General features: G+C 51.6%; 2 protein-coding genes and 1 long non-coding RNA gene across 3 annotated transcripts in view; 2 read left to right on the forward strand and 1 right to left on the reverse strand.

Annotated features, from left to right (window-relative positions):
- The window catches only part of LOC147336347 (uncharacterized), a 397968-nt gene that overhangs the window by 197050 nt on the left and 176509 nt on the right, over positions 1–24409 (forward strand). The gene's annotated exons all lie outside the window — the stretch shown is intronic.
- LOC147336363 (H-2 class I histocompatibility antigen, L-D alpha chain-like) lies at positions 12296–13747 on the reverse strand. Its single transcript, XM_086287072.1, has 2 exons — positions 13278–13747; positions 12296–13190 (listed from the first exon to the last, which is right to left on the reverse strand). Exons 1-2 carry the CDS (start codon positions 13715–13717, stop codon positions 12590–12592), a joined length of 1041 nt encoding a protein of 346 aa, XP_086143198.1. The 5' UTR covers positions 13718–13747; the 3' UTR covers positions 12296–12589.
- Positions 18792–21685, forward strand: LOC147336364 (uncharacterized). The gene is made up of 2 exons (XM_086287039.1): positions 18792–20072; positions 20506–21685. The coding sequence occupies exons 1-2, from the start codon at positions 18851–18853 to the stop codon at positions 21675–21677; spliced, it is 2394 nt and encodes a 797-aa protein (XP_086143165.1). The 5' UTR covers positions 18792–18850; the 3' UTR covers positions 21678–21685.

The raw sequence follows: 24409 nt of genomic DNA on the forward strand, positions 1-24409 counted from the left end.
TTTCAGGTAACAGGGGTCCGCGTAGAAGTGCACGCGTTGGTTCAGCACGCGTATGTCGAACTCGGCGTTGTACACGTACAACAGTTCGATGCGGTGGGTTCGTAATATTGATATCGTTCTCTCCAACAGCGCTAGTTCCCCTCCGCAAGCGTGAAACTCCACGCGACGCACATCGTCTATACCGGCGGTTTTGGCTATGTCGAGGTCGAGCTCGGGGTGAGGACAGAGCGCGGCTTTCTCTTTGTTGTATGCCACCAGTAACTTTTTCCTGTGACCCCCGTACGCCTTGGGCATGTGTGAGTTCAGGACCACAATGGAAACGCACGTTATCTCGTGCTGTTGCCCCGGCATGTCCGAAGGCAGGCTGGGGATTGACACGCGTTTAACGTGTTTGGGAAACTGTTTTTGCTGTTCCTTCAGATTCGACACCATCCTATTGCGGCATGTAGTCATGTCGTCCACCGTACCCTCTGTGCAGTAAGGGAACCTGTACGCGAACGAGTTCGATCGGACCGCAGGATCCCGGTGAGCCCCGGCGAACACGGTTTCGATGTCCAGACACGCCGCTTTGTAGAAATGATTCACGTGAGAGGCGTCGAACGCTCTAGCCTCGATCTCCGAAGCTCGGTGGTCGTAGACGAGATCTCTCGGGGACACGGTGCGATTAAGTTTGCCGACCGGAATGTAATACATTCTTCCAAACATTACATCTGAGCAAAGCGCCGGCGTGTTGCCATCCCTGGCTAGGTAGTAGCCCTTGTCGGGACTGAAATCCCCAAACGTCAGCGCGCCTCGTACAAGTTTCATGTACGCAGATGCCCGCGCCACGGATTTCAAAGGAAAGACAGCGGCGTTCACTGTCCGCTTGATGTCTTCGTGCGAGACGCTGATGAAAATCGGCTCTGCTGCAAAATGCCTGGACCATGTAGCTTTCACAGCGTTCCAATTTTCGCCGTCATCCGCATCCATCTCCAGGTCGTAACCCACCACGGGTGCCATGTCGGTCACTTCCAAATTGACAGTGGTGTACAGTGGCACGGTTTCGCATTGTGACCGAATCACCAGTCCCCTGCACAGCAATGACTCTTTGTGATAAAATATCGACTTCAGTAGCACTCCGACTACTGTCGGTTCGCGATCGATGTCGACGCTTCTACGCTGGGGATATATGTCTGGAAAATAGTCGACGAACGGCAGCGGCTTGTCCATACTCTTCCTTGTTAACACTAACGCCTTGTATGTCTGTGATGCGTAACAGCCGAGCTGGATTGCAACCTTTGTAGTAGTACCACACCAAGCTTGTAGCCACCGACCCTGAAACGATTCAATTTAAAGACACCCCCTCACCAACCGTGACCCTTAACCCCCCACCCCCATGCTAAATAATACCGTGCTGTCCAAGCTATCGGTGTTGTGTGTTTTGAGCGTGGAATAAAATGACACGAATAACACAATAGAGATTTACACTTTTATTGTAGACACAACTCAGGTAATGTTTTATTCAGCAATAAACCAACCATGTGTACATACAAACTGTCTGCGTGCATTTCATTCAGATCAATCCAACGTGATATCAGAGGTTGTAACCGTCATAACATCTGTGTTTTCGCCATGACGCTCGATAGCCACATTGACCGGTCCCACCACGCACGCCTTGCTGCTGTCATGTATAAAGCGACGGTTCGCCGGTAAGTCTGTAGTCAGGGACCCCATGTCCACTAGGTTATAAGTGTATTTGTCCATGTTGTTTCCTCCGGCCATAATGTAATAATAACTTTTCACAAGATTGAGGCTTGGATCCAGGCCTGGGTTGCTGCTTTCGACCACTATTACATACATACCCTCGCTCATGTAATCCACACCGTATAGTTCGTAGATGCCACAGGGAGACCAGCATACCAGCACACCGACCTGGTATGTTTCTACCAGGGAAGCGAATTGTGCACAATGACACGATGCGGTTTGACTGGGAGTGTCACGGCGTTGGTCGTCAGGTGTCAGCATCTCGTAAAGTCGCGATAGCGGCGAGTCCGATCCCAAGTTCACAAGTATGACCCTAGTATACGAAGAACGCAACACCTTTCGTACTATGCAACTCGGTACACCGATGTACTTTTTCTTGAGTCGGCCACAGTTTTCCAGTGTGAAACCTGTACTCTTTCTCTCAGCTTTACAAAGGCTCCACGTAGTGGGATCGGATAATGTTGTTTCGGTCTTTAAATCAGACCCAACGTTTGTAAAGTCATAACTCGTCGATTCGGTCTTGAGCTTTAGTGGTTGGGGCGATGGTTCACGTTTCCTTTGCTTGTCGTGTTTTACGGTGACACAGGCCTTCTTCTTCTTACGCTTCAGTCGGGGCCTGCTACTCTCGCTGACATCCATGGGAGCTTGTTCCGTACCAAGCGACCGAATCGCTGCTGCTACCACACTCTCATATAACTCAAACACTATGTCGGTGTCATGTGTCTCATGCGCGATTTTGTCTCTTGCATCTTCGCGGGCGACACAAGTTTGCTTCAGCACATCTCCTAGCCGCAATGCCGACGCCTCGGTCTTGTCGCGGATCACAGGCAGTATGCCATCTGGCTGCATGCCTCGTAGGTCCACATCTAGTGCGGTAGACAACGCGCGGATCGACGCCGCCAATGTGTTCATTTCAGTTACTTTAGCTTCCATGTGGTCAACCTCGGCCTTTGCGCTCTCGAGTGCACTCTCGAGATTGGAAATGTGTTTGTCTTTCTCTGTTAGCTCTCTGTGCAGTGTGCCGTTCAGGTTTGTCAAAGCGACCAGGCTGGCCTGCAGTGACTCGCGTTCCTGAGAGAGGGTTTGGATTTCACTCTCGCTCTTCTGCAGTGACTGTTTGTTGTCGACTACAAGTTTCTCTAACTTGTGGCTGAGATCATCTATCGACGCCTTGTGACAAGCTTTATCTTGCTCACTGTCTTCTTGGAATAAAATGAACTCTTTTTTAGCGTCATGGGTCTCTTTTTTAGCTTTTTCTAATTCCTGCACAAGCCTCCGTCTATCGTCTTCGCGCGTACGCTTGTACTTTTCGTGTGTGGCCGTCAGCTTCTGAATCGTGCGTTTCTGTTCGTCGAGTTCCTCGGCCAGATCCCGGATTCGCCTAGCCGAGGTCAGGTTGTGCGCTTCGGCTTGCGACTGGCGCTCTTCCTCTTTTGCCGATAACGCGTTGTCTAGATTTGTTTTCTCGGCCCGTAGTTGTTCGCATGTCGCCGTTTTACGCGTGAGTTCGTCGGCAGTGTTTACGATGACAGCCGTGAGCTGGATTACCAACTCTACCAGCGCTTGAAAGCGCTCTGTCAACTTAACACTGGTGTCGGGCATATTTTGCGACGGGACGGGTTTCAATCGTTGCACGATTGACAACAATTTCTCACTGAGATTGCCATCGTTCTTACGGACATGCTCGGTGATGGCGTTCAAATCCGTGGTCTCGACGGCTATATTTTCTGCACACAGTCTTGTGCAACAAGCTATTACGTTGTCCGCCAGCGGTATATCAGCTAAACTCTTCATGTGCCTACACTCCGAGAACAAGCCCGTTGTTACACAGCTCTCTAATCTGCGGATCGTCATGTCGTAACAACCGCATATTTCCATGGCCAAATCGAAGCCTATAATCTCACGAGCATCGGTTGTTTCGAATGACTCTAACCATCTGGTCAACTCGGCAAAAGTCTCTGTCATTCCCCTAAGCGTACCCGTTATCGTGTTTGCCGGCGAAGGCTTTTGTGTGACACGGACAGTCTCCTCAGATGGCGAGGGGTCCGTCTGGGTGTCCAAATGGAAGAGTCTTGACATGATATCCAACAGATCGACACGAGAATCTTCGCCAGCACTGAACTGAGGTCGATTGTTCACTCGACTCTTGTGCGGCTTCCCAGCTTTCCCTGTACAGGTCCCAGACTCTGTGTTTTCGCGCACGGACGCCTCCTGTTCGTCCGTGCGCGTGGTCTCGGTGCCGTTTTTGCCACATCCACCAGCCCGGGTCGGGCTCGTTCTTTGGCGGCTTGTTCTGTCTTTTCTGTCTTTTCGCGCACGGGTACGTTTGCTCGTGGCCGTGGCACTCGCCTCGCTCGCTGTTCTGTGGCCCGCGTGTTGTTGACGTGTCGCCGCCGTGTCCACAGCGGAGGTCTGGATTGTCTTCTTGGTCCGACGTGAATTCGACTTGCTTTTGCGTCGTTGATGATCCTCTCTCTCCTGCTGCACTTCGGTGGCCGCGGTGCTCGTTTTCCCATTCCTCCTCGAGGCTCGTGGTGTAGGGGCGCTTGTGATTAAGGCATCGTCCCGGTCCTTGGGTTCTCGCGCACGCGTGTCCATTTTCGGAAGACGAGCGTGTCGGAAACACTCTGGCGCACAGAGACGTACACAGGTCGCCAAAGAGCACTTTGTCAATCTGCGTCACGGCCAAAACTCTCTTGGGTTCTGCGGGGCAGGCTATTGGCATATCGCGGTAGTCGTGCCCGCACCGTTGACAGAGCTCTTTAACGCGACCGTACTGTTTCGCGTCGACCTTAAGGCTACCCAACAGTTTTTCCGTCGCACTGCACCAACCGTCGAGCGCTCCGCAGCACAAGGCCGTGAGTATCACGGCCCAGTACGGAGCGTCTATGACCTCCCGGGTGACGGCTTGCGATACGCGCTTCGATATAGCTAGACCAGTACGTGTCAGTTCCACTTCCACCCAAGCTAGAGCGGATCGTTTAGCGGACTGTCTAGCTGCACGCATGGGCCGTAGGTCGTGTTGGTTAACAGTCGTACATGCCACGGGTGTTGTGTCGCTAGACAGTGTCCACAACACGGATGTGCCCCACAGGTCCCTGTCGGGCTCGATGAAAGAAGCACCGTCGGCGCCTCGCGACGTTTCGCGGCGCAGGTGCTCTAGGGTCAGTCTGCTTTGCTCGTACACGACTTTGAACGCCAAAGGAGCCGCCAGCCTAGACAGCGTATCTCTGACAAGTCCTGCTATGCACATGTCTTTGTCCTCGCCAGTTACGTGAAATAGCAAGTTCCGAAATTCCATATCCACGGCGGAGTATATCCTAGATACGATCGACTCCGGGCGATGACCGTCGATCGCGTCCCCGAAAAACGGATTTGCGATTACGTGTGACGGGACGTGCGGTTTCACCCACGCGAACGGTGCTCTTGCTAGGATGCTCACCGTCCTTACTTCGTGGCCCTTAGAGTTCGTGTACATGCCGGTGAGGTGTTTGGCCGTAACAAGACCGCGATCGTCCTGTTTGCTGCTCTCTGCGTACGCGACCCGAATAATTAGACAGTTGCCGACTCTGGACTGCGCCTTGGTCAGTGGGATACGATAGAGACCATCCTCACCCGGCTCTGTGAGAATAACCGCTGTTGGTATCACTTTCTCGATGTTGACCGTGTGCGACCAAAAATATTCTACGAGTTGCACGTTAGAGGTGTGTTGGGCCAAACGCACCGTCAAATGATACGCTCCGCTCCAGTCGCCCACTTGACTCGGATCCATGTTTGTTGCAACTACACAACGCTGACAATGCCATGTGTGAAGGAATAGCGTGGCGTGTTGTGCGTGATACACAAAGCATAAGTTGTACAATAATCACACGCGCTTGGTATCACACAAAAACAGTTTATTGTATGTACAGTGAAACAAAAGCAACACCAACAACGGGAGATATAATACCTGCAAATGGGATCACACACAGTCTATAACAAACACATGACAGTGATCATCATCGATCATAATCATCATCGATCATAATCATCATAATCATAATCATCATCATCATCGATCATCATCATCATCCATGACAGTCTTTGGTCCTTCTTCACTGACGATCTTTATGATACATGCGGGTGTCAGAGTCTCTAAGCCCTGTTCGGAAGCCTGCTCTGCGATAGATGCGGGTGTCAGAGTCTTTATGATACATGCGGGTGTCAGAGTCTCTAAGCCCTGTTCGGAAGCCTGCTCTGCGATAGATGCGGGTGTCAGAGTCTTTATGATACATGCGGGTGTCAGAGTCTCTAAGCCCTGTTCGGAAGCCTGCTCTGCGATAGATGCGGGTGTCAGAGTCTCTAAGCCCCGTTCGGCTGAGTCTGGGCATTCCTGCCCGGGAGAGTCCATCTCCTTGTCTTTTACAGATGGCTCGCTTGTCACATCTAACACATCCAGGGCCTCAGACGCTTTGGATTCTTCCTGTGTTGTATTATCAGACACCGCGGGGACATTGCTGTCGTCTCCGTCGTCCTCACCATCCTCGCGTTCGAGATCAAATACGCAGCTCCGTGTAGTGTTGCAGGCCAAACTCATCATGTACGTGGAATCGGATTCTAGGTCGTAGTCATCTACACACGCTATGGTGCTCACTGTGCCAGCGGAGGAACCTAATCCTTCTTGTTGCTGTGATGCTACTTTCATCAGTTCGTTGATAAACTCGTCCTTGACACCCATGGTGTTTACAACGGTTAGGTACAACATCAAATTGTTTTGTGCACCTAAGCCCTGCAGAGTACAATCCATTTCCCAGGCCCTCACGTCGAACATGTCTGGGTAATGTCTCCCTATTGCGTCCAGAAGCTCGGTGTACAGCATGCCTGTGACGGCTTTCATTACGGCGTGGTTAGTTTCCATCGTTGTGGCCATGTCTTAGGCGCGCGAGCGAGTGTTTGGCAGCTTACGCACTGGGGGTACAGCGTTTCGATATCCACTAGTACTTCAGAAAAAATCGGTTGCGTACATTTGGGGCAGGCTATGTACATTTGTTTCATCTCGGTGAACGTGCACGTGTTGACGTCTCTGGTGCTAAGCGGCACATTGAACATTGGAGCCGCGCAACACGAGGACCCGAACGACATGCACTCAAAGTCGTATTCGACGTCTATATTCCTGGGATTGCCTTTCACTTCGGAGGAATGAAACGTTTGGTTTTTCAGACACTTGGAACACCTGAGATCGCCTTCGACTCTTGGCTGCACGGAAGGCGTGGGCGCTCCGGGGATGAGGAGTATCTGCTTGTGGTTGTGGTCGACCCAATTGATGTGGCAGTTTAACACGGCATACAGGAGCATCTGCGATTCCGGGGGCAGTTGCCTCAGCCGTTGAAATCGCTCGAGGTGAAAAGCCTCGACGCTTTCGCGCAGCTTGGGTATGCAGCCCGCTGCCGTTTCCAACGGGGTGTCCGTCGTGTACGCGAGCGCGAGTTTGTAATAACAACTCAGCTCCCACTCGGACGCTAACGTTAGCGTCGGATGCCCCAGAGTCTTAACTACCTGAAAGGCGTTTATCAACTTGGTGTGATAGGACTTTCTCGTCGCGGAGTACACGAGCTTGGACCATTTTATCAGGCTGGCTTCTTCGTGGCCGCGGTCCTCGTGCAATTCGTTGGTTCTTCGGTCTCGGTAGTCCGCCCCGCGGTAAACGGGCTCGGCTGTACGAAAGCTAATATCCTGCGCGTCACGGTGTCCCTTTGTGGCGTTTGCGCGTGGGGCTGTATTGCCCGCAGCCCGTTCCGGCTGCTCGATCGGAGGCGGCCGATGTAGTCCGGGAGGCGGAGTCCCGCACCATCCCCGGCTGGCCAGAAACTTTAAAGCCTCGACTGTCACGAGCCCGAGTTTGTGTTCGGCTCGTTCCTGATCGAAATATAACACTTGCTTTTGAAAACTGTAGAAATCGGCGAGCAGCGCTAAGCGTAGCACACCCTCGTACCCGGCCAGTTGCACCACCGCGGATTCGTCCGATAAGGAGGACTCGCCCGTACACTCGACCAGGCTGCGCGACAGAGTACGCCACAAAGACAGGCAAACGGTCTTGACTTCGTCCGCGAGAGGGACGTTAGATTTAGCGGACAAACATTTTACAAGCTCGGATCTTAACGTAGAGGGGGGACCTGTCTCCTTTTGCTTATAATGGCACGCCAAACTGAGACACTCGAGGTACGCCTGCAGCAGGATCCCTTTTGCATACCGACCGGACCACACGACGACGGGATCGGGTACCCTTGCAAGGTCAGTTCTTTTGCGCCGGTGATCCTCGATTCTCCCGTCGTCTTCCATCTGTACCTGCCGGTCCTGTTCCCCGATGAAGTGTTGAAGATACACGCCGAACACCTGGGACACTTCTTAGCTTTGCAGAGTATACCCAAAGTCAACGACGATCTGGAGAGCACGCTCTTCCACGGGCTGTGTCGACTGTTCACCAGCGAGAGGGTCCTTGAAGTGTACGCCCAGACCGTAGGGGATCCTCCCTGTGACCCGGAGGGTCTACCTTGCGGTCAACGACTGGAGGACTGTGAAAATGACGCCGGCGAACCCCCTCGCGTGTTTGCCTCTTTCACTAAAAGTACAGCAAAACAAAACGTTCTGGCTCTACTGCGAGGCCTTCTGTCTTTGTTCAACAAGACCGACCTCGTCGAAGAGATACCTCATACTCCCGGACACGAACCCGAACACATGCTATTCTTGTATCTCATCCAGCTCATGGTGGTGTTCGTGAGTAGCCAAATGCCTGAGACCGACCTGGCTACTATTATGAGCGTGGCATCGTCTGTGTTTCTCGAGACGAACCTCTGTCACCCCCTGTGCGCAGCTACGCTGTTGAAGCCCATGTTCGTCCCTTACTACCAGCAGCAATCCAGCAGGCCGAAGAAAAAGGCAGACGGCAAACCGCTCGCCGAGGGCGCACCCAGAGTTGCCTGTTACAGGTTGTTCACGGGGTACGTGTTGAACGACAAGGGCGAGGACGTGTCGACTTCCGGTGATCTGGAGTGGACGGAGCGCAGCATTCTGAACCGCGTGCAGGGCTGGAAGCTGCAAGAACGTGACAACAGGAAACTGTGGTTCGTGGCGCCTCAGATGGGCGACAGGGTTACAATGATCAAAACCGAGGCCTTGCAGTTGATGGGGGGGCAAATCGGCGAGAAGGCCGTCAAGATAGCAGAATGCCTGGTGTGCGACAATGTCATGGCCTACATGCAGTCGAGCGTCATCGGCACCTTGCGTAACATGTTACCTTGTCACGCCAACAGTGAGTTCGACGAACCTGTCATGGCCACGGTCAACTTTTCCATGACCAAGTTATCCGAGGCCATACGACATCAGAGCAGAAACCTGTGGTCCAAACTGCGTACGCGCACCAAGAGCTGTCTTTGCGTCACGGGCGTTGGGTTTGCGGGGCAAGACAGCGGAGCGGTCCTTCATTTCGGCCGAGTGTTCACCGGATCCGAAGAGAAGAGACTCCAGGGCCATGGGTCCTACGGGACATTCACCTCCGTAGTCCTAGGAACGGGAGAGACCATGATGAGTAACATGCTGTTCGCTGCGTACAGTCTCCAACCGCCCCCCGCCAACAAAGGTGTTCGTGCTACGTTGGCCTCGCCGTACAAACCAGTGCCTCGCCGCGCCGACACCGTGACAGACGTGTACATGTACGCTAGATATCATCACAGGCTGAACTCGGGGGAATTCACCGAAGTTGCACATGTGAAACCCGCAAAGGATTCCCCCCAGGCCAATATGGTCATGGAGACGACTCTGACGCCACACAGCAAGTACAAGGTCACCGCGGTGCACGGCGCCTTGCCCATGTGCGGGCTAACGCTGGCGCTTACCGTCAGACAGACGATGATAATGGTGACTGGCTTTCTGTGCGCGGAGATAGCGCGGTGCATCTACGGGACCAAGTCCGGCGACATGATGACCGTATGCAGGAGCATCACAGCGCTGAGCATGTCCTGTAAATTCAAGCTGCCTAAAAGCGACGACCAGGAAACACTCAACACGCTCAAAACCCCTTTCGGCGAACTCTTGAAGGTGACAGGTCCCATGTTCGGCAATTCCTCGAACAGAACACGCCTCGATCTCAACGCGTTGGAGTGGCTTGACGCCAAAGACTACAGGCTGCCCGAATACTTGCGCACGTCGCTGAACATGTTGGGGGACACCAGGCAGCAAGTGGAACAGATCATGAGAGACAAGAACATGTCGTACAACAGGGTCGTGTTCCTCAGCGACAATAGTAGAATGAGCATGACGCAGTTGTACGAAAACGAAAAGGGTATGGTGAATGCCCCTCTGATGGCGATGTGTAACATGAGGTTGTTCACCAACAACACCAAGAGCTACGCCGCTTGTAAATTTTCCAACAAGGGCGGCTACTACCTGGTCAACGTGTTTAGCAATACTTGCATAAAGACACAGCTGTATCACCGAGACGACTCGTTGGAACTCCAGTGTTTGATGCGACCCACGCAAAGCACAGTGGACGAAGTGATGGAAAGCATCGCGAAGGAGGTATCTTTCACGGTGCCTCGCATAGACATCAACCGGGTACGAATGTTGGCGGTGGATTTGAGAGCGGAGGACTTTGAGTCTTTGATCTGCGCTATTGAGAAGAAAAACATCCAAGTGACCGGTCTGGTTTCGCTGCCCTCGGCTTCAGCCAAGAAGCCGAGCCCGTCGCCTGCGTCGCAGACATCGACACAGGCACGGGATGAGGCCGATCGAAACGACAACCGTCGGGCGGACTATTCCTTGAAGAGAAAGGACAGGGAAGAGGAAGAACCCGCCAACTCGCTCTCCGGCGGTAACAAGAGTAGCAAGATTGCACACGTTTCGGCTAGCAACGCGGCCCTCGATAGCTACGGTGAGACAGAACGTTCTGCACCTGCGGAATTGTCCGTGGTGGATGACAGCGACGCAGACTGCGGATACGACGACTCTGACTAACCGGAATACTCCTTCTTACTATGATAATGATGATAATGATAATGATGATAATGATAATGATGATAATGATAATGATAATGATGCCGATGATGTTTTTTTTTTTGTGATGCCACTGTCTAGTTTACATGATTTTTCATGTTCTCGTAAAAATAAAGACAACCTTAAACCATAACAGTTCCCGTACAGTGTCTGTGTTTATTCGAGACATATACACTCGTAGTGCTTACAGCGTGTCGCATGTAATATATTGCCAATACATTGCCAATCGTAATATTATGAACGCGTTGGGTGTCAATATAAAACCATCGCGTCGAAACGATGTGCCTCAGTCGGACACTCTCACTCTCAGTCGGAGACAGATGTACGTCAGTCGGTGAGATCGCATTGCCCGCAAGAGGAGAAAGTGAAAAACACCACACATTGCATTCCTCACAGTCCAAGGCCTCACAACACTTCTTTCCGTATAACACCCACGTCGGTCGCGCTACCCTTTGTGATTGTCGTCGTGTGCTGTCAACTAACTGATTGGTCTTGCACGGTGACTTGCTAAAGGGTAAATCGGTGAGAGACTACGTGAAGGAAAGCAAAGAGCTACAAAGAGTGATAAACCAGTGTGGCGGAAGGTACCACACGCTGAGCAACACTCAGAGAGTAAACCAAACCCAAGTGGATACTCTGTTGAGTAAAATAGAGGACATGGTAGAATTCAACGGAGGTGAGCACTACAGCAACGATATGTACAAGGCAGCGCAGAAGAAACTCGAAAGAGACAGGGAGCGGAAGAGGAAAGAGCAAGACCAAATGCGAAAAGAGCACGAAGACATTATTAAGACAAGGGGAATGGTGTAGATTCTTCGGTCTTACGTCTCTGGGATTATTTGGAGCAGGAGCATACTTGTCCTCTTACGTGCTAATGGGGATCGGTGGGGCGATTGGGTACTCTCAGTTTAATTGTTCTGTGGCCATGTTCAGTTAGGTAGGCTACCTATATTAGTTGGGTTACCATCACACACAAGATTGTTTTTGACAGAGCTGCTTATGAAGACAGTGTGCTGAGAATCGGTTTTCTTAACCGTGTGGATCTACAACATGTTGATGTTAGACAAATGCCTCTGTTTTCTGTCCTTGTGTTGTAAACCATGTGGCATCTGTGCAGCACAAATAAAAGCTGAGACATACTGTTATTGTGTGGTGTTTTACACTGTTTCATTTGCGTTGAAAACTCAATCATACACTGAGCTGGGTTTGATTCCTTTATACACCAAATGTCAAATGAAAACCCCCGTACAAGATCACAGTGTACGTTTGTTTATTCACGAATACATCAGCATGTTGAGGTTACATATACAATTTTATATCACAAGTAAAATAGACTTGTCGCGGTGGTGGCTTTTACAAAAATATACACACACTGCATGAAAAGAGCATGAAATATCCCCTAAATAAAGCAGAGTCCTATGAAAACAATGTGTTGTATACACAGATGTCATGGTTTACGGTCTACGCTATGTTCTAGAAAATAAAGTGCGGTAACAATCAATGGTGTCTGTTACCAACACCACCGTAAAACACACACATGTCGTCCGATGTTGTTAGCCATCCGAGATTCATTCGGTCCTCAGGACCCCCAACCGTTACGTTTTCCTCTGCTAATGTACAAGTTAGAAAAGAAACAAGCCGTGTTCAGTTGAAAACAAAGTTTATTTAATGTTGTGTCGTAACACACTCAAACAGAATAACTGATAGAACACTGAATCTGGGACACTTGCTGCCACACATACACCTAAAGACAACAGTAGAGGTTTTATTGAAACATAGATCATTTCTTGAGACATACACGCATACGAGGCACTATGTATCAAACTCCAGATGTCTCATCTCCTAGCCCGTGGTGTTGTGGGCAACGATCGGTTTGGTTTACAATGTGTCCAGTCCTCCGTTTTCGTACGATACACACCACCACCAGACACAAAGCTACAGTGCACAAACACAACACTGTTGACATTAAGGCCCACGGCAAAACAGCGTTCGGCCAGCCAAGTGCGCGAAGAGTTTGGCGATCCCCCGCTCGCCAGTGTTTGACAATGTGACACCCCGTGTCTTCCTCCGACACGTGGCAGGTGAAGTTCCCCGTGTCAGATGGTAAGATATCCACAGCGATGCGTCGTTGAAACGTGTCGTCGTCGTTTGGGAGAGTGTCAAACACCTTAAGTCCGTCCTCAGTGTCGAGAACTCGGCCGTTTCTCATCAGCCTCATCGCAGCCGTGTTTGTGGAGAAACCAGAGGCCAGACAAATCAATGTGAGAGTAGTGCCGTTTGTCTTCAGCGTAAACACGTACACGTCAGGGGCGGTTGCCCTTTCTCTGGGTCCCCGTTTGCTGTATTCAACAAACCTAGTCAACCAGTCGATACACTCGCCGTGCAAGTAGCCGATGGTGTATTCTGTCAATAGGGTCACAGCGTTCCATTTGTCCGCGATGGTTTTCGCCACTTCGGTTTCAGCCGACCACCTTCCTGTGACATAATCAAAAGACATTAAATCGTCACCATCGTAAGCGTACTTATCCACCCCACTGACAAACCGCAGCCTCTCCTCGGAGGGGTTCGTTTTCCCGTAACATCCGTGCAACCACTGTAGAACATGTAGATCCCCATCGGACGCAGAGTGTCCCGTCAGAGTCATCACGACATCTAGGTTAACGCCAAACCATTGCTGCTTGCTGAGTCGACTCTGCGTGCCCTTAGCCCAGTAGTCACTAGTTAAGCGTTCTCGAGCCCAGTTTGTTGTGGGGGTTTTCCGTGGGTTGTCAGTGTCAAAACGGTCAAAGGGTTTACCGTCCACTAGACCTATTGCTGTAAACTTGTGCACACCCGGCAATCCAAGGTCTGCGGACAGCGCTGTATAAATGTAGATCAGCGAATGAGTTGCCGAATTCACTGTCAGCATACGAGTAACAAAGTACAAAAACACATACCACTCGTCCATCGTAAGAACTACCTCAAGTATGTACGGTGTGCAAATGCAAGTGAGTCCAACTCTCCCAGTGGTCGGGCAAATACACTCGCCAACGGTTCGGTCGTCTCACAACAAAGCTCGCTGTCCGACCGACAATCTCACCCCCCGGCTGTCGTGTTTTTTGCATCGACCACATATATACCCAGCTAAGGCCTAGCCATCCCCACGTGTGTCGGTCTTTTGTAAGAAACGAACGCTGTAACTGAGAGGTCTGTCACTTACAGTTGTCCAATGTGTGTGATTTTATATACAAGCACAGCACGGTAAACGCAGAAGCGGGGTGTGCGTGTTTCACCGCAATGGCAAAAGTCAGTGTTTGCACTGTTAGAAGAGCAAGCGGACGGACTAGACTGAAATGAGAGGCCCACGCATAACAACAACATGTAACATTTCATGTAGGTTTATTATTACAAGCAGTGTGATAACAAGCCGATACAATACAATACAGTGAACACTTTGCCCCGTTCTACTATTCGGGGTACCACAGCCTAAGAGTTGCGGCCTTTCGCCTCGCATCCGTGTCATTGGTCTTGCACCACAGAAGACAATCGCTGCCGTTGGGTTCCGTCCGAAAGACCTCTCCCAGACGCGGCATGACGGCCATCCGCTCGTCGACCAGCCTTCCAAAGTCACCGCGTTCATCCTCGATTGTGACACACACAAGCTTGTCCTCCTCGGCTTCATATTCGCAGTCGTCGTACGCTGTCTCGCGGTTTCGCATGTCACCCCACAAGCCAGGCTGCTCGACGACCCATCTCGATCCGAAGTAATCCCTGTAAGCAAGCCACAGCTGTCGAGCAAGCGCTTCCGCGTCCGCCGCCGCCTTGCCGTCGTCTTCTAACAGCAGTGTTATACGTGATCCCACCTCGGCCACTCTGTCCACGTACACGTACCAACGAGCCCATCCGACCAGCAAAGCCTCGAGCTTGCAATCGAGCCAAAACTGCACCATGTGAAATCCGTCAAGGCACAGCACACTCAGGTCTTCTAGGTCCATAAAGTCTACGCAATCGGGCGCCGTTTCGCCCCATTCCTCCGGGTACTTGATCCTCTGTAACATCTTGCCAGACAACATGTGTATCTTCAGGATGTCGTCGGCCCAAGGGTTATACACTGTCCAAGGCTTTGTCATTTCTCCGTCGGGGAACACCAACCTCGGGTGTGTTAAACGTATGCTGTGCACTTGCGGCATCATGGCTTTGCTCTGCTGCTGCTGCTGCTGCTGCTGCTGCTGCGTTATACACCGACACTGTCACAGAGTTAGCTTCACTGTCTTGCAATCACATCCATACAGCTTATATAGCATCCCACAGCTCGACACCTACACAGGTCGGGGATAAGATGCCGTCTCAGACGCGTCCTTCTCGTCGCACGGGTGTCCAATGTAGCACTTTCGCTCTCCTTGGTTTCGGTGGGTATTGAATCGCCAAAGGCATCACGATCGCAGGTCTCTGGATGTCTGTATTTGATACAGAACGTAACCGCAGGCGGCGAAAGCGAGGAACGGCCCTGACAGTCTCAGAAGCAGTGAACTATACATACCCACACATAAGCAGTACCGGTCGAATGTCAGCTCTTATTGTACCTGCCCCCGTACCAAAATGAGCTTACGTTCAGATGACATAGAAAATGCGCTTGAATTTGTAGCCGATGTATGAGAGAACACAGAGACCAAACACAGAGGATCACACGCAGAACAACCAGAATGTAACATTCCATTTAGTTTATTACGGTCAGCAATGGTGATACAATGCACACAGTAACATTTGTGACAGCCCTCAGTCCACCGCAATCCTTTACGTGGCTTCCAAAAACATCAGGTCGTTTGTTATATTGCTATCAACATTGTGGTGCGATCAGAAAAAGACACACATCAGGTCAGGTTTTTATTACAGTCAGCATTGGATACGATGAAAAAACACAACAGCAATACAATTAAGCGTAAAGCAGAGAGTGTGACACGACGATAGGCTGCCCGGCACACTAGCCGCGGTCTAATCTGTCGATTCTTCTACTGTTTGCGGGTACCACAGCCTAATCGTCGACGCCTTTCGCTTGTCATCAGCGTCGTTGGTGTGACACCACAGAAGACACTCTCCTTCGTGTCGTTCGGTCCGATAAACCTCGCCCATACGCGGCATCACGGTCATCCGATCGTCAACCACTCGCCCAAAGTCGCCTCGCTCGCCCTCGATGGAGACACACAGCAGTTTATCCCGTCGGTTTTCGTATTCGTGTTCCCCATACATGATGTCGGGTTTACGCGTATCCCCCGGCCGCCCAGGTTGCTTGACAACCCATTGCCATTTAAAGTATGTCTTGTAAGCAAGCCATAGCTTCCTCGAGAGGACCTCTGCGTCCGCCACCGTTTTGCCCTCGCCATCTAGCAGCAGGGTCATACTCCATCCCACACCAGTCACCCGATCCACGTGCACGTACCAACGAGCCCATCCGGCCATGAACGACTCGAGTTTACAATGAAACCAAAAGTCCACCATGTGAAAGCCGTCTAAGCACATGTCGCTCATGTCTTCCAGGTCCATGAGGGCTATGTGACGGGGTGCCATCGCAGCCAACTCTTCCGGGCATTTGATCCTGTCCAACGTGTTAGCAGATAACATGTGTGTTTTCATGATGTCTTCAGCCCAAGGGCGGCACAGGAACCACACGCGGCGTATCTCGCTGTCCGGGAGCCCCGTCCTTGGGTGCACCAAACGTACGCTGTAGACCTGCGACATGACAGTATCTGTGTCTCCGTTACACACGGCCGCTGTCAACCCTTCGTCTCAAAGCGTCTGATGGCAGTTGTGGATCTGTCCAGGTTATAATACCGTTCTCAGTAGGGGTGAAACATCGAAGAACAACCCAGGCGGCCACCGACCTGTATTATATGTGCTATGCGTGCTGTTGTACTGGCACCGTGTGTCGTGTAGACGTACGGCTGCGGTACAAAACGCGACACGTATCCCAGCTTTTCTAGCGCTATTCACAACGGTGATGGTATCGACAATGGCGAACCTGGTGTACGCAGTAAGCGATCCAGCCCGTTCCTAAGTTGTCGCGTCCGAGCGCTGGTTCTACAGCCATCATCGGGGCCACCTATCCGAAAGTAATCGTGGTCAAACAACGCTCAACTGCTCGATGTCTTTTAGTGAAAGAGAACGACCTTAGAGGAAAACTCATGTACTGACACAATGAAGACCAAACGTCAAAGTCTGACTACTAGCCAGCCCCTTTTCCCCGTTCCGCACGACGACATACGTGGCTCACGATGGAGTCGTTCGATCGCAACGACAAGAAGAAGAAGAAGAAGAAGAAGAAGAAGAGGATTCGCCTCTCCCAAGCAGACCACGGTACGCTCGAAGAGCATGTACAGGAGGTGCGATCGACACCGGGAACAACAGAGCGCCTCGAACCAGTGCAGGGTTCACCCGAGAAGTACTGGGACAGATACAAAAGAAATGCAGCGGTTCAAGCCGTGGCTCCGTTCGACAAGACGTGCACATGTGCCGCTTGTAATGCTGCAAACAGCGCCCGCTACGCTCCCGACGTAGCCCACGAAATGGCACGGCGCAGAACAAACACGGCGAGACTCGTATTCCAGCACTACGAATGGATTTTCGATCCACCGCAACCAAGTAACCACCATCACGATCAATGAACAGTCGCAGCTATCCCCAACAAAGCACTTCGCCAAGGCGGTGGAACGGGACAGCGGACGTCGAGTAATGTCTTATGTCAATCGAGAGTGCACCGTTGTCTGTGTCGTTATCTGTCTCGTACCATTTGCTACCTTCCAATAGAATGTAATGTGATGATGACGAGGAATAAAGAGCAGTGGATGCAAAGATATCGTTCTACCATGCGTTTGTTTTTTTTTGTCTGTCACACAAGTTAGTGTCTCTGTCGACCGAGCGCCGCATCGAGAGATGCACAGAAATGGTCGCACACAACGCACAACATCAGTGCGATTGACATGCTAGTAACCACGATCGAATCCCACTAGCGCCAAGCAGGTCCGTGGTCCAGATAACCCGGGTATCCCCGGGTATCCCCAGGTATCCCCAGGTATCCCCCGCGAGCCCCACCTTTCCGTCTGCGACCGCGATCCTCCTCGCTGAAATAAGAGCGTTTTCGCGCAGGCTCTATGGCGCGCGGCCAACGGAGGCCGCTGTTAACCCTGATGCACCCGCCAGGGGGAGAGCGGCGGGGTCGGGGGATGCGGGTCCCCCACGGAGGGAGGGAGGGAGGGAGGGAGGAGGTTGGGGTCGCGAGATCCCCCCGATGGGATGGGGATGGGGATGGGATGGCGGGCTCGGGGGATGCGGGTCCCCCGCGGAGGGAGGGAGGAGGTTGGGGTCGCGAGATCCCCCCCGATGGGATGGGGATGGGATGGGATAGGATGGGATGGGATGGCGGGGTCGGGGGATGCGGGTCCCCCGCAGAGGGAGGGAGGGAGGGAGGGAGGAGGTTGGGGTCGCGAGACCCCCGATGGGATGGGGATGGGATGGGATGGGATGGCGGGCTCGGGGGATGCGGGTCCCCCGCCGAGGGAGGGAGGGAGGGAGGGAGGAGGTTGGGGTCGCGAGATCCCCCCCCCCCCCCCGATGGGATGGGGATGGGATGGGATGGGGATTGGATGGGATGGGATTGGAGAGAGAGAGAGAGAGAGAGAGAGAGAGAGAGAGAGAGAGAGAGATATAAAGTCTTGTAAAAAGGTGGTCGAGAAACACCCCGGCGAAAGCAGAAGAAGACGAAGAAGAAGAAGAAGAAGATAATGTCACGCACTAGACCGTGGGAGCCAAAGAGCACTAAGGTCGGTACAGGCGGATCGCAATCGCCAGCGGTGTCCTCCTCCTCCTCCTCCCGCTCACCATCACCGTCGCCATCGCCATCGCATTTGGCGTACGCTGCGTGGTCGGCTCCGGTGGCTCCGTTGTTGCGACCGGCCACGTTTCGCTATCGAGGGCTAGGGGTCGAGGAAGACCAAGAGCAGCGGCAGCAGCGGCAGCAGCAGACGACGAGGAGGAGAGCCACTCGGAGGATCAGGAGGACGAAAACGATGGGGTGGGTAGTTGCGAGGAAGACGATCGCGGTTACGAAATGGCGTCGCAACTCTGCCAGGACGGCGGCTCGCAAGGCGAGTCGAACCGCCGAGAGGGAGAGGAAGAAGAAGCAGGCGCCGACCCACCGGGGCGGGGGACTCGGGAGATTTGGCAAGAGGACGACGCCGGCCGCGCTGCAGGTGGCGTTCATGATCCTGGGCGCGATCGCGGCTGCGGCGCTGTCGGTGAAACTCGCGACGCTGATGTAGCCGACGATTACGACTACGACGATGACGAAGAAGACAAAGACTATGAAGAAGAAGAAGAAGAAGAAGAAGAAGAAGAAGAAGACGTCCTCGCCGATGATGATGATGATGATGATGATGAAGAAGAAGAAAAAGAAGAAGACAAAGACTATGAAGAAGAAAAAAAAGAAGAAGAAGAAGAAGACAAAGACAAAGACTATGAAGAAGAAGAAGAAGAAGAAGAAAAAGAAGACATCCTCGCCAATGATGATGAAGAAGAAGAAGAAGAAGAAGAAGAAGAAAAAGAAGAAGAAGAAGAAGAAGACAAAGACAAAGACTATGAAGAAGAAGAAGAAGACATCCTCGCCAATGATGATGAAGAAGAAGAAGAAGAAGAAGAAGAAGAAGACGTCCTCGCTGATGATTATAACGATGACGATGAAGAAGACAAAGACTATGAAGAAGAAGAAGAAGAAGAAGAAGAAGAATTAGAATTAGAAGAAGAAGACGACGACCTCGACCCGCCGGGACGAGGCCCCACCGAAGAGGCTGTGGCGGCGGCGCGAGACGAGGCCTCCGCGTTCATGGCCTACTTTCCGCCGGAGATAGAGGACTCGGTGATCGCCATGACCAACCTGGAAGCGGGCAGGCGCAGGCCCGCCATCGACGGATGGAAGCCCATGGGCCGCGTCGAGTTCCGAGCCTACCTGGGGCTGCTCGTGCTCGCCGGCGTGTACAGGTCCCGGGGAGAGGCCTGCGAGAGCCTGTGGGACGCCGAGAGCGGCAGGTCCGTGTTCAGAGCCACGATGCCGCTCAAGACCTTTCGAGCCTACTCGAGCGCGCTGCGCTTCGACGACAGGGAGACCAGAAGGGCCGGGCGAGGCGAAGGCGAGGGCGAGGGCGAGGGCGGCGATAGCTGCTACGACAAACTGGCCCCCATCAGAGCCGTGTGGGACGAGTGGTGCGCGAGGTTGCCCGCCATGTACCGCCCGGGACCGGAGGTCACCGTCGACGAGAGACTGGTGCCGTTCAGAGGTACGTACGTACTATGTGGTGTGTGTGTGTGTGTGTGTGTGTGAGACTGGGGGAAGAGAGGAGGAATAGGAGCGGGAATGACGAAAACGGGCTAGCTCGCTGCTCTGTTGCATACTCGTGTTGGGTTCCGCGTTTGTGCTGCTTTCGCATGACTCTTTATGTCTATGAAGCTATGAAGCTATGAAGTCTATGACTCTTTATGTCTATGAAGCTATGAAGCTATGAAGTCTATGACTCTTTATGTCTTTGTATCTATGAAGCGCCTTGAGGCGACTTTTGTTGTGATTTGGCGCTATATAAATAAAATTGAATTGAATTGAATTGAATGTCTTCTCCTTGCGTTTCTGCCCCAATCTCCCCCCACACTTTCCCACATCTCTCTCTCTCTCTCTCTCTCTCTCTCTCTCTCTCTCTCTCTCCATCCATCCATCAGGACGGTGTCCGTTCAGACAGTACATGCCCAGCAAGCCGGCCAGGTACGGGATCAAGATATGGGTGGCGTGCGACGCGCGTTCCAGCTACGCGTGGAAGATGCAAGTCTACACCGGCAAGCCCGACAAGCGCGGCCCTCCCGAAAAGCACCTGGCCACTCGAGTGGTCGTGGACCTCACCGAGGGACTGACTCCGGGACGCAACGTCACGTGCGACAACTTTTTCACCTCGCGCGAGCTCGCCGATAGGCTCTATCGCGAGAGAGGCCACACCGTGCTGGGCACTCTGCGGTCGAACAGACCCGAGATCCCCAGAGAGCTGCGCTGCGTCAAGGGCAGGCCCGTGGGCTCCGTCGAATCCGTGGTACTCGGCGGCTCCGCGGGACGAGGGGGAGGAAGAGGAGGACGAGGAGGAGGAGGAGGAGGAGGAGGAGGGCCCGACACGATCATCCTCTCCTACGTGGCCAAGAAGAACAAGAACGTGCTGCTCCTCACCACAGCTCCTCGTTATTACCACCATCGCTCCGGCCCCGAGCCCCGGCCTAGCCGCCGCATCAGCAACAGCAGCAGCAGCAACAGCAGCGGCGCGAAACCGCCCTTGGTGCTGCATTACAACCGCACCAAGGGAGGAGTGGACAACCTGGACAAGGTCGTGAGCACGTACAGCTGCAGGAGAAAGACCCGCAGGTGGCCCGTGGCCCTTTTCCACAACATGGTCGACGTGGCGGCCTACAACGCGTTCGTGCTGTGGAGGGAAATTCACCCCGACTGGATGCCGGGCAAGCTCAACAGACGACGGCTCTTCCTCGAGCGACTGGGCAAAGCGCTCGCGCGCCCCATGCTCGAAGCCAGGGCGGCTTTAGCGCGAGGACCGGGAGGAGGAGGAGGAGGAGGAGGAGGAGGAGGAGGAGGAGGAGGCAGAGTCGCGGCCCGAGGCGCTACCGCCGAGGCAGCCTCTAACAACAACGCTACGCCACGCGACTCCTCTCCGGTCAAGAGGCGCAGGTGCCGCGTGTGTCCCAGGAGCAAAGACGTCAAGACCAAGATCCTGTGCCGCGAGTGCCGAGCGCACGTGTGTATAAACTGCGCCGTCACGTACTGTCCCAACTGCGCCGCTTCTTCTTCTTCTTCTTCTTCCCGCGATGCAGCTCCCCGGACGCCACCGACGCCGTGATAACACAAGCGCCCCAACGGTGGTCCCCTAGCGACCCACCCCACCCCACCCTATCATCATCATCATCATCATCATCATCATCATCATCATCACACAATATATGCCCCCGGGGGGTCCTAGTGACCCCAAACCTATCATCATCATCATCATCATCATCATCACATATGCCCCCCCGGGGGGTCCTAGTGACCCCAAACCTATCATCATCATCATCATCATCATCATCATCATCATCACATATGCCCCCCGGGGGGGGGGTCCTAGTGACCCCAAACCTATCATCATCATCATCATCATCATCATCATCATCACACAATATATGCCCCCCGGGGGGTCCTAGTGACCCCAAACCTATCATCATCATCATCATCATCATCACATATGCCCCCCCCCCCCGGGGGGGGTCCTAGTGACCCCCACCCTAATCATCATAAAACACACCCCCCCCAGGGGGGTTACCAAGACCCCCCATCGCCACCACCACCATCATCAGGATCATCATCATCATCATCATCATCACACACACACACACACTCATCATCATCATCATCATCATCATCACACACACACACACCTCGGGGGGTCACCACGACCCACGCCCCGAGAACAGGCGGGCGCACAAGGGTTAAGATGAATCTTGGCACAGTGGCAGGCAGAGCTCGTTAAGCAGGCAGGTGTGAGCCTGGTTGCTATAGTGACCGCACCCAATGGCTCCATACACACGTACACAGACATGCGCCTCACTTTTGCTGCTTAAAATGAACAGAAAAGTCAGGCCGAAACAAATCGTTCCCAAATGAAAAGTAAAAGTCGTATTGACAAAATTCTTTCACCGTGAGCGACAGCAGCTTCTAGTCTACCTAATTCTCAGTTTTCATGTCTGTGGAGTTTATTATATGGACGTGGTGACAGTGTAAAAACACCATGCTCTTCGGATTTTCAAACCAACCTTCTGAGCCGTTTTAACATTAGAGTCTATGGAAGAGTTGGAGGGAGGAGGCTGTGCATTGGTGACATTTACGAAAGAACCATAACACCTAGGACAATAGTAAACACATTGGATGAAAGAGGACAGCGATGGCTACGTTTTGAGGGTAAAATCATACCTGTAGAGCAAACGCTGCGGACACAGCAGCAGTTTTAAAAAAGATTTTAAGATTAATTTTTTTGCTCCTCTCACTCTAGCAGTTGAGCTGCCTCACTCTAGCCCCAACATTCCGTCCCATACACACCCATTATAAACTCTGAAACGGGTGAAAAAACATCATGAAACTTAAACTGGAACTGAAGAAAAAGTATAATAGATATTGAAAAGATAAATACAAGTTGAATAGTTGAATGTCTTGTCTTCGTTTTAAAGTTTGAATGGTGGCTCTATGTCAATGTATGTGGAAGTAGTAAGAGTTTAAAAATGAGTAAGTTGAATGAGGATTTGAAGGGTCTCCCCATTGAAATACATTATAAATTTTTGTTGAATAAAGTTGAATAAAATTAAAAATATAAATGTTAAAAATATGAAAAATAGAAGCAGTGTTGTCCAAAAGAATAGGAATCTAACGGTGTTTGAATGGTTTTTCTAAGTTGAACGGTTTTGAAGGAGTAGGATTACAAAAAACGTACGGAATAGATAAAATATAATAATAATAATAAAGATTAGAATAACAATACTGTGAATGCTTTTCAAGCATTCACACTAATAACTAGAAAGTGCATTTTCTGAAGAAACTGCAGTGTGAATGCTTGAATCTGAATGTATGCACTGAAATGAATTAATTACTGAATTTAAGTTAAAAATCTTGAATGAGATAAAAAAAAAAAAAAAACGAATTTAACCTGAAAACAAAAGTGCTGAACTGCTAAAAGCTGAAGGTTACACAGAAGAAGAAGTTGGAAAAAAGCTGAAAATGTTTTAATTGTAAATTAGAAAAACCTAAGAAATGAGAAAATAACATTTAGAGTCAGAAAACATCTGAAAGAATATTAAAAGGTCATATTCTTTGAATCACTGAATGACTAAAATGTGATCCCTCCACTTGGACCCACACAGTTTAAAAAGTTTACATCTCTGAGCTTTGAAAGACAAGATGTTGGAAAAAGAACAACGATGGCGACGTTTTGAGGGTAAAATGATGGCTGTGACACTGTGGACACAGCAGCAGTTGAAAGAGAAGTGTTTAAGATAAATCTTGGCAGAGAGAGAGAGAGAGAGAGAGAGAGAGCTCGTTAAGCAGGCAGGTGTGAGCCTGGTTGCTATAGTGACCGCACCCAATGGCTCCATACACACGACACAGACATGCGCCTCACTTTTGCTGCTTAAAATGAACAGAAAAGTCAGGCCGAAACAAATCGTTCCCATATGAAAAGTACAAGTCGTATTGACGAAATTCTTTCACCGTGAGCGACAGCAGCTTCTAGTCTACTGAATTCTCAGTTTTCATGCCTGTGGAGTTTATTATATGGACGTGGTGACAGTGTAAAGACACCATGCTCTTCTGATTTTCAAACGAACCTTCTGAGCCATTTTAACATTAGAGTCTATGGAAGAGTTGGAGGGAGGAGGCTGTGCATTGGTGACATTTATGAAAGAACCATAACACCTAGGACAATAGTAAACACATTGGATGAAAGAGGACAGCGATGGCTACGTTTTGAGGGTAAAATCATACCTGTAGAGCAAACGCTGCAGACACAGCAGCAGTTTTAAAAAAGATTTTAAGATTAATTTTTTTGCT

The sequence above is a fragment of the Aulonocara sp. 'chitande type north' Nkhata Bay genome, linkage group LG3 (assembly GCF_057382095.1).
Source record: "Aulonocara sp. 'chitande type north' Nkhata Bay isolate Kocher_YH1m ecotype deep benthic linkage group LG3, A_spYH_male_GT1.1, whole genome shotgun sequence".
In the NCBI taxonomy this organism is placed as follows: Eukaryota; Metazoa; Chordata; class Actinopteri; order Cichliformes; family Cichlidae; genus Aulonocara; species Aulonocara sp. 'chitande type north' Nkhata Bay.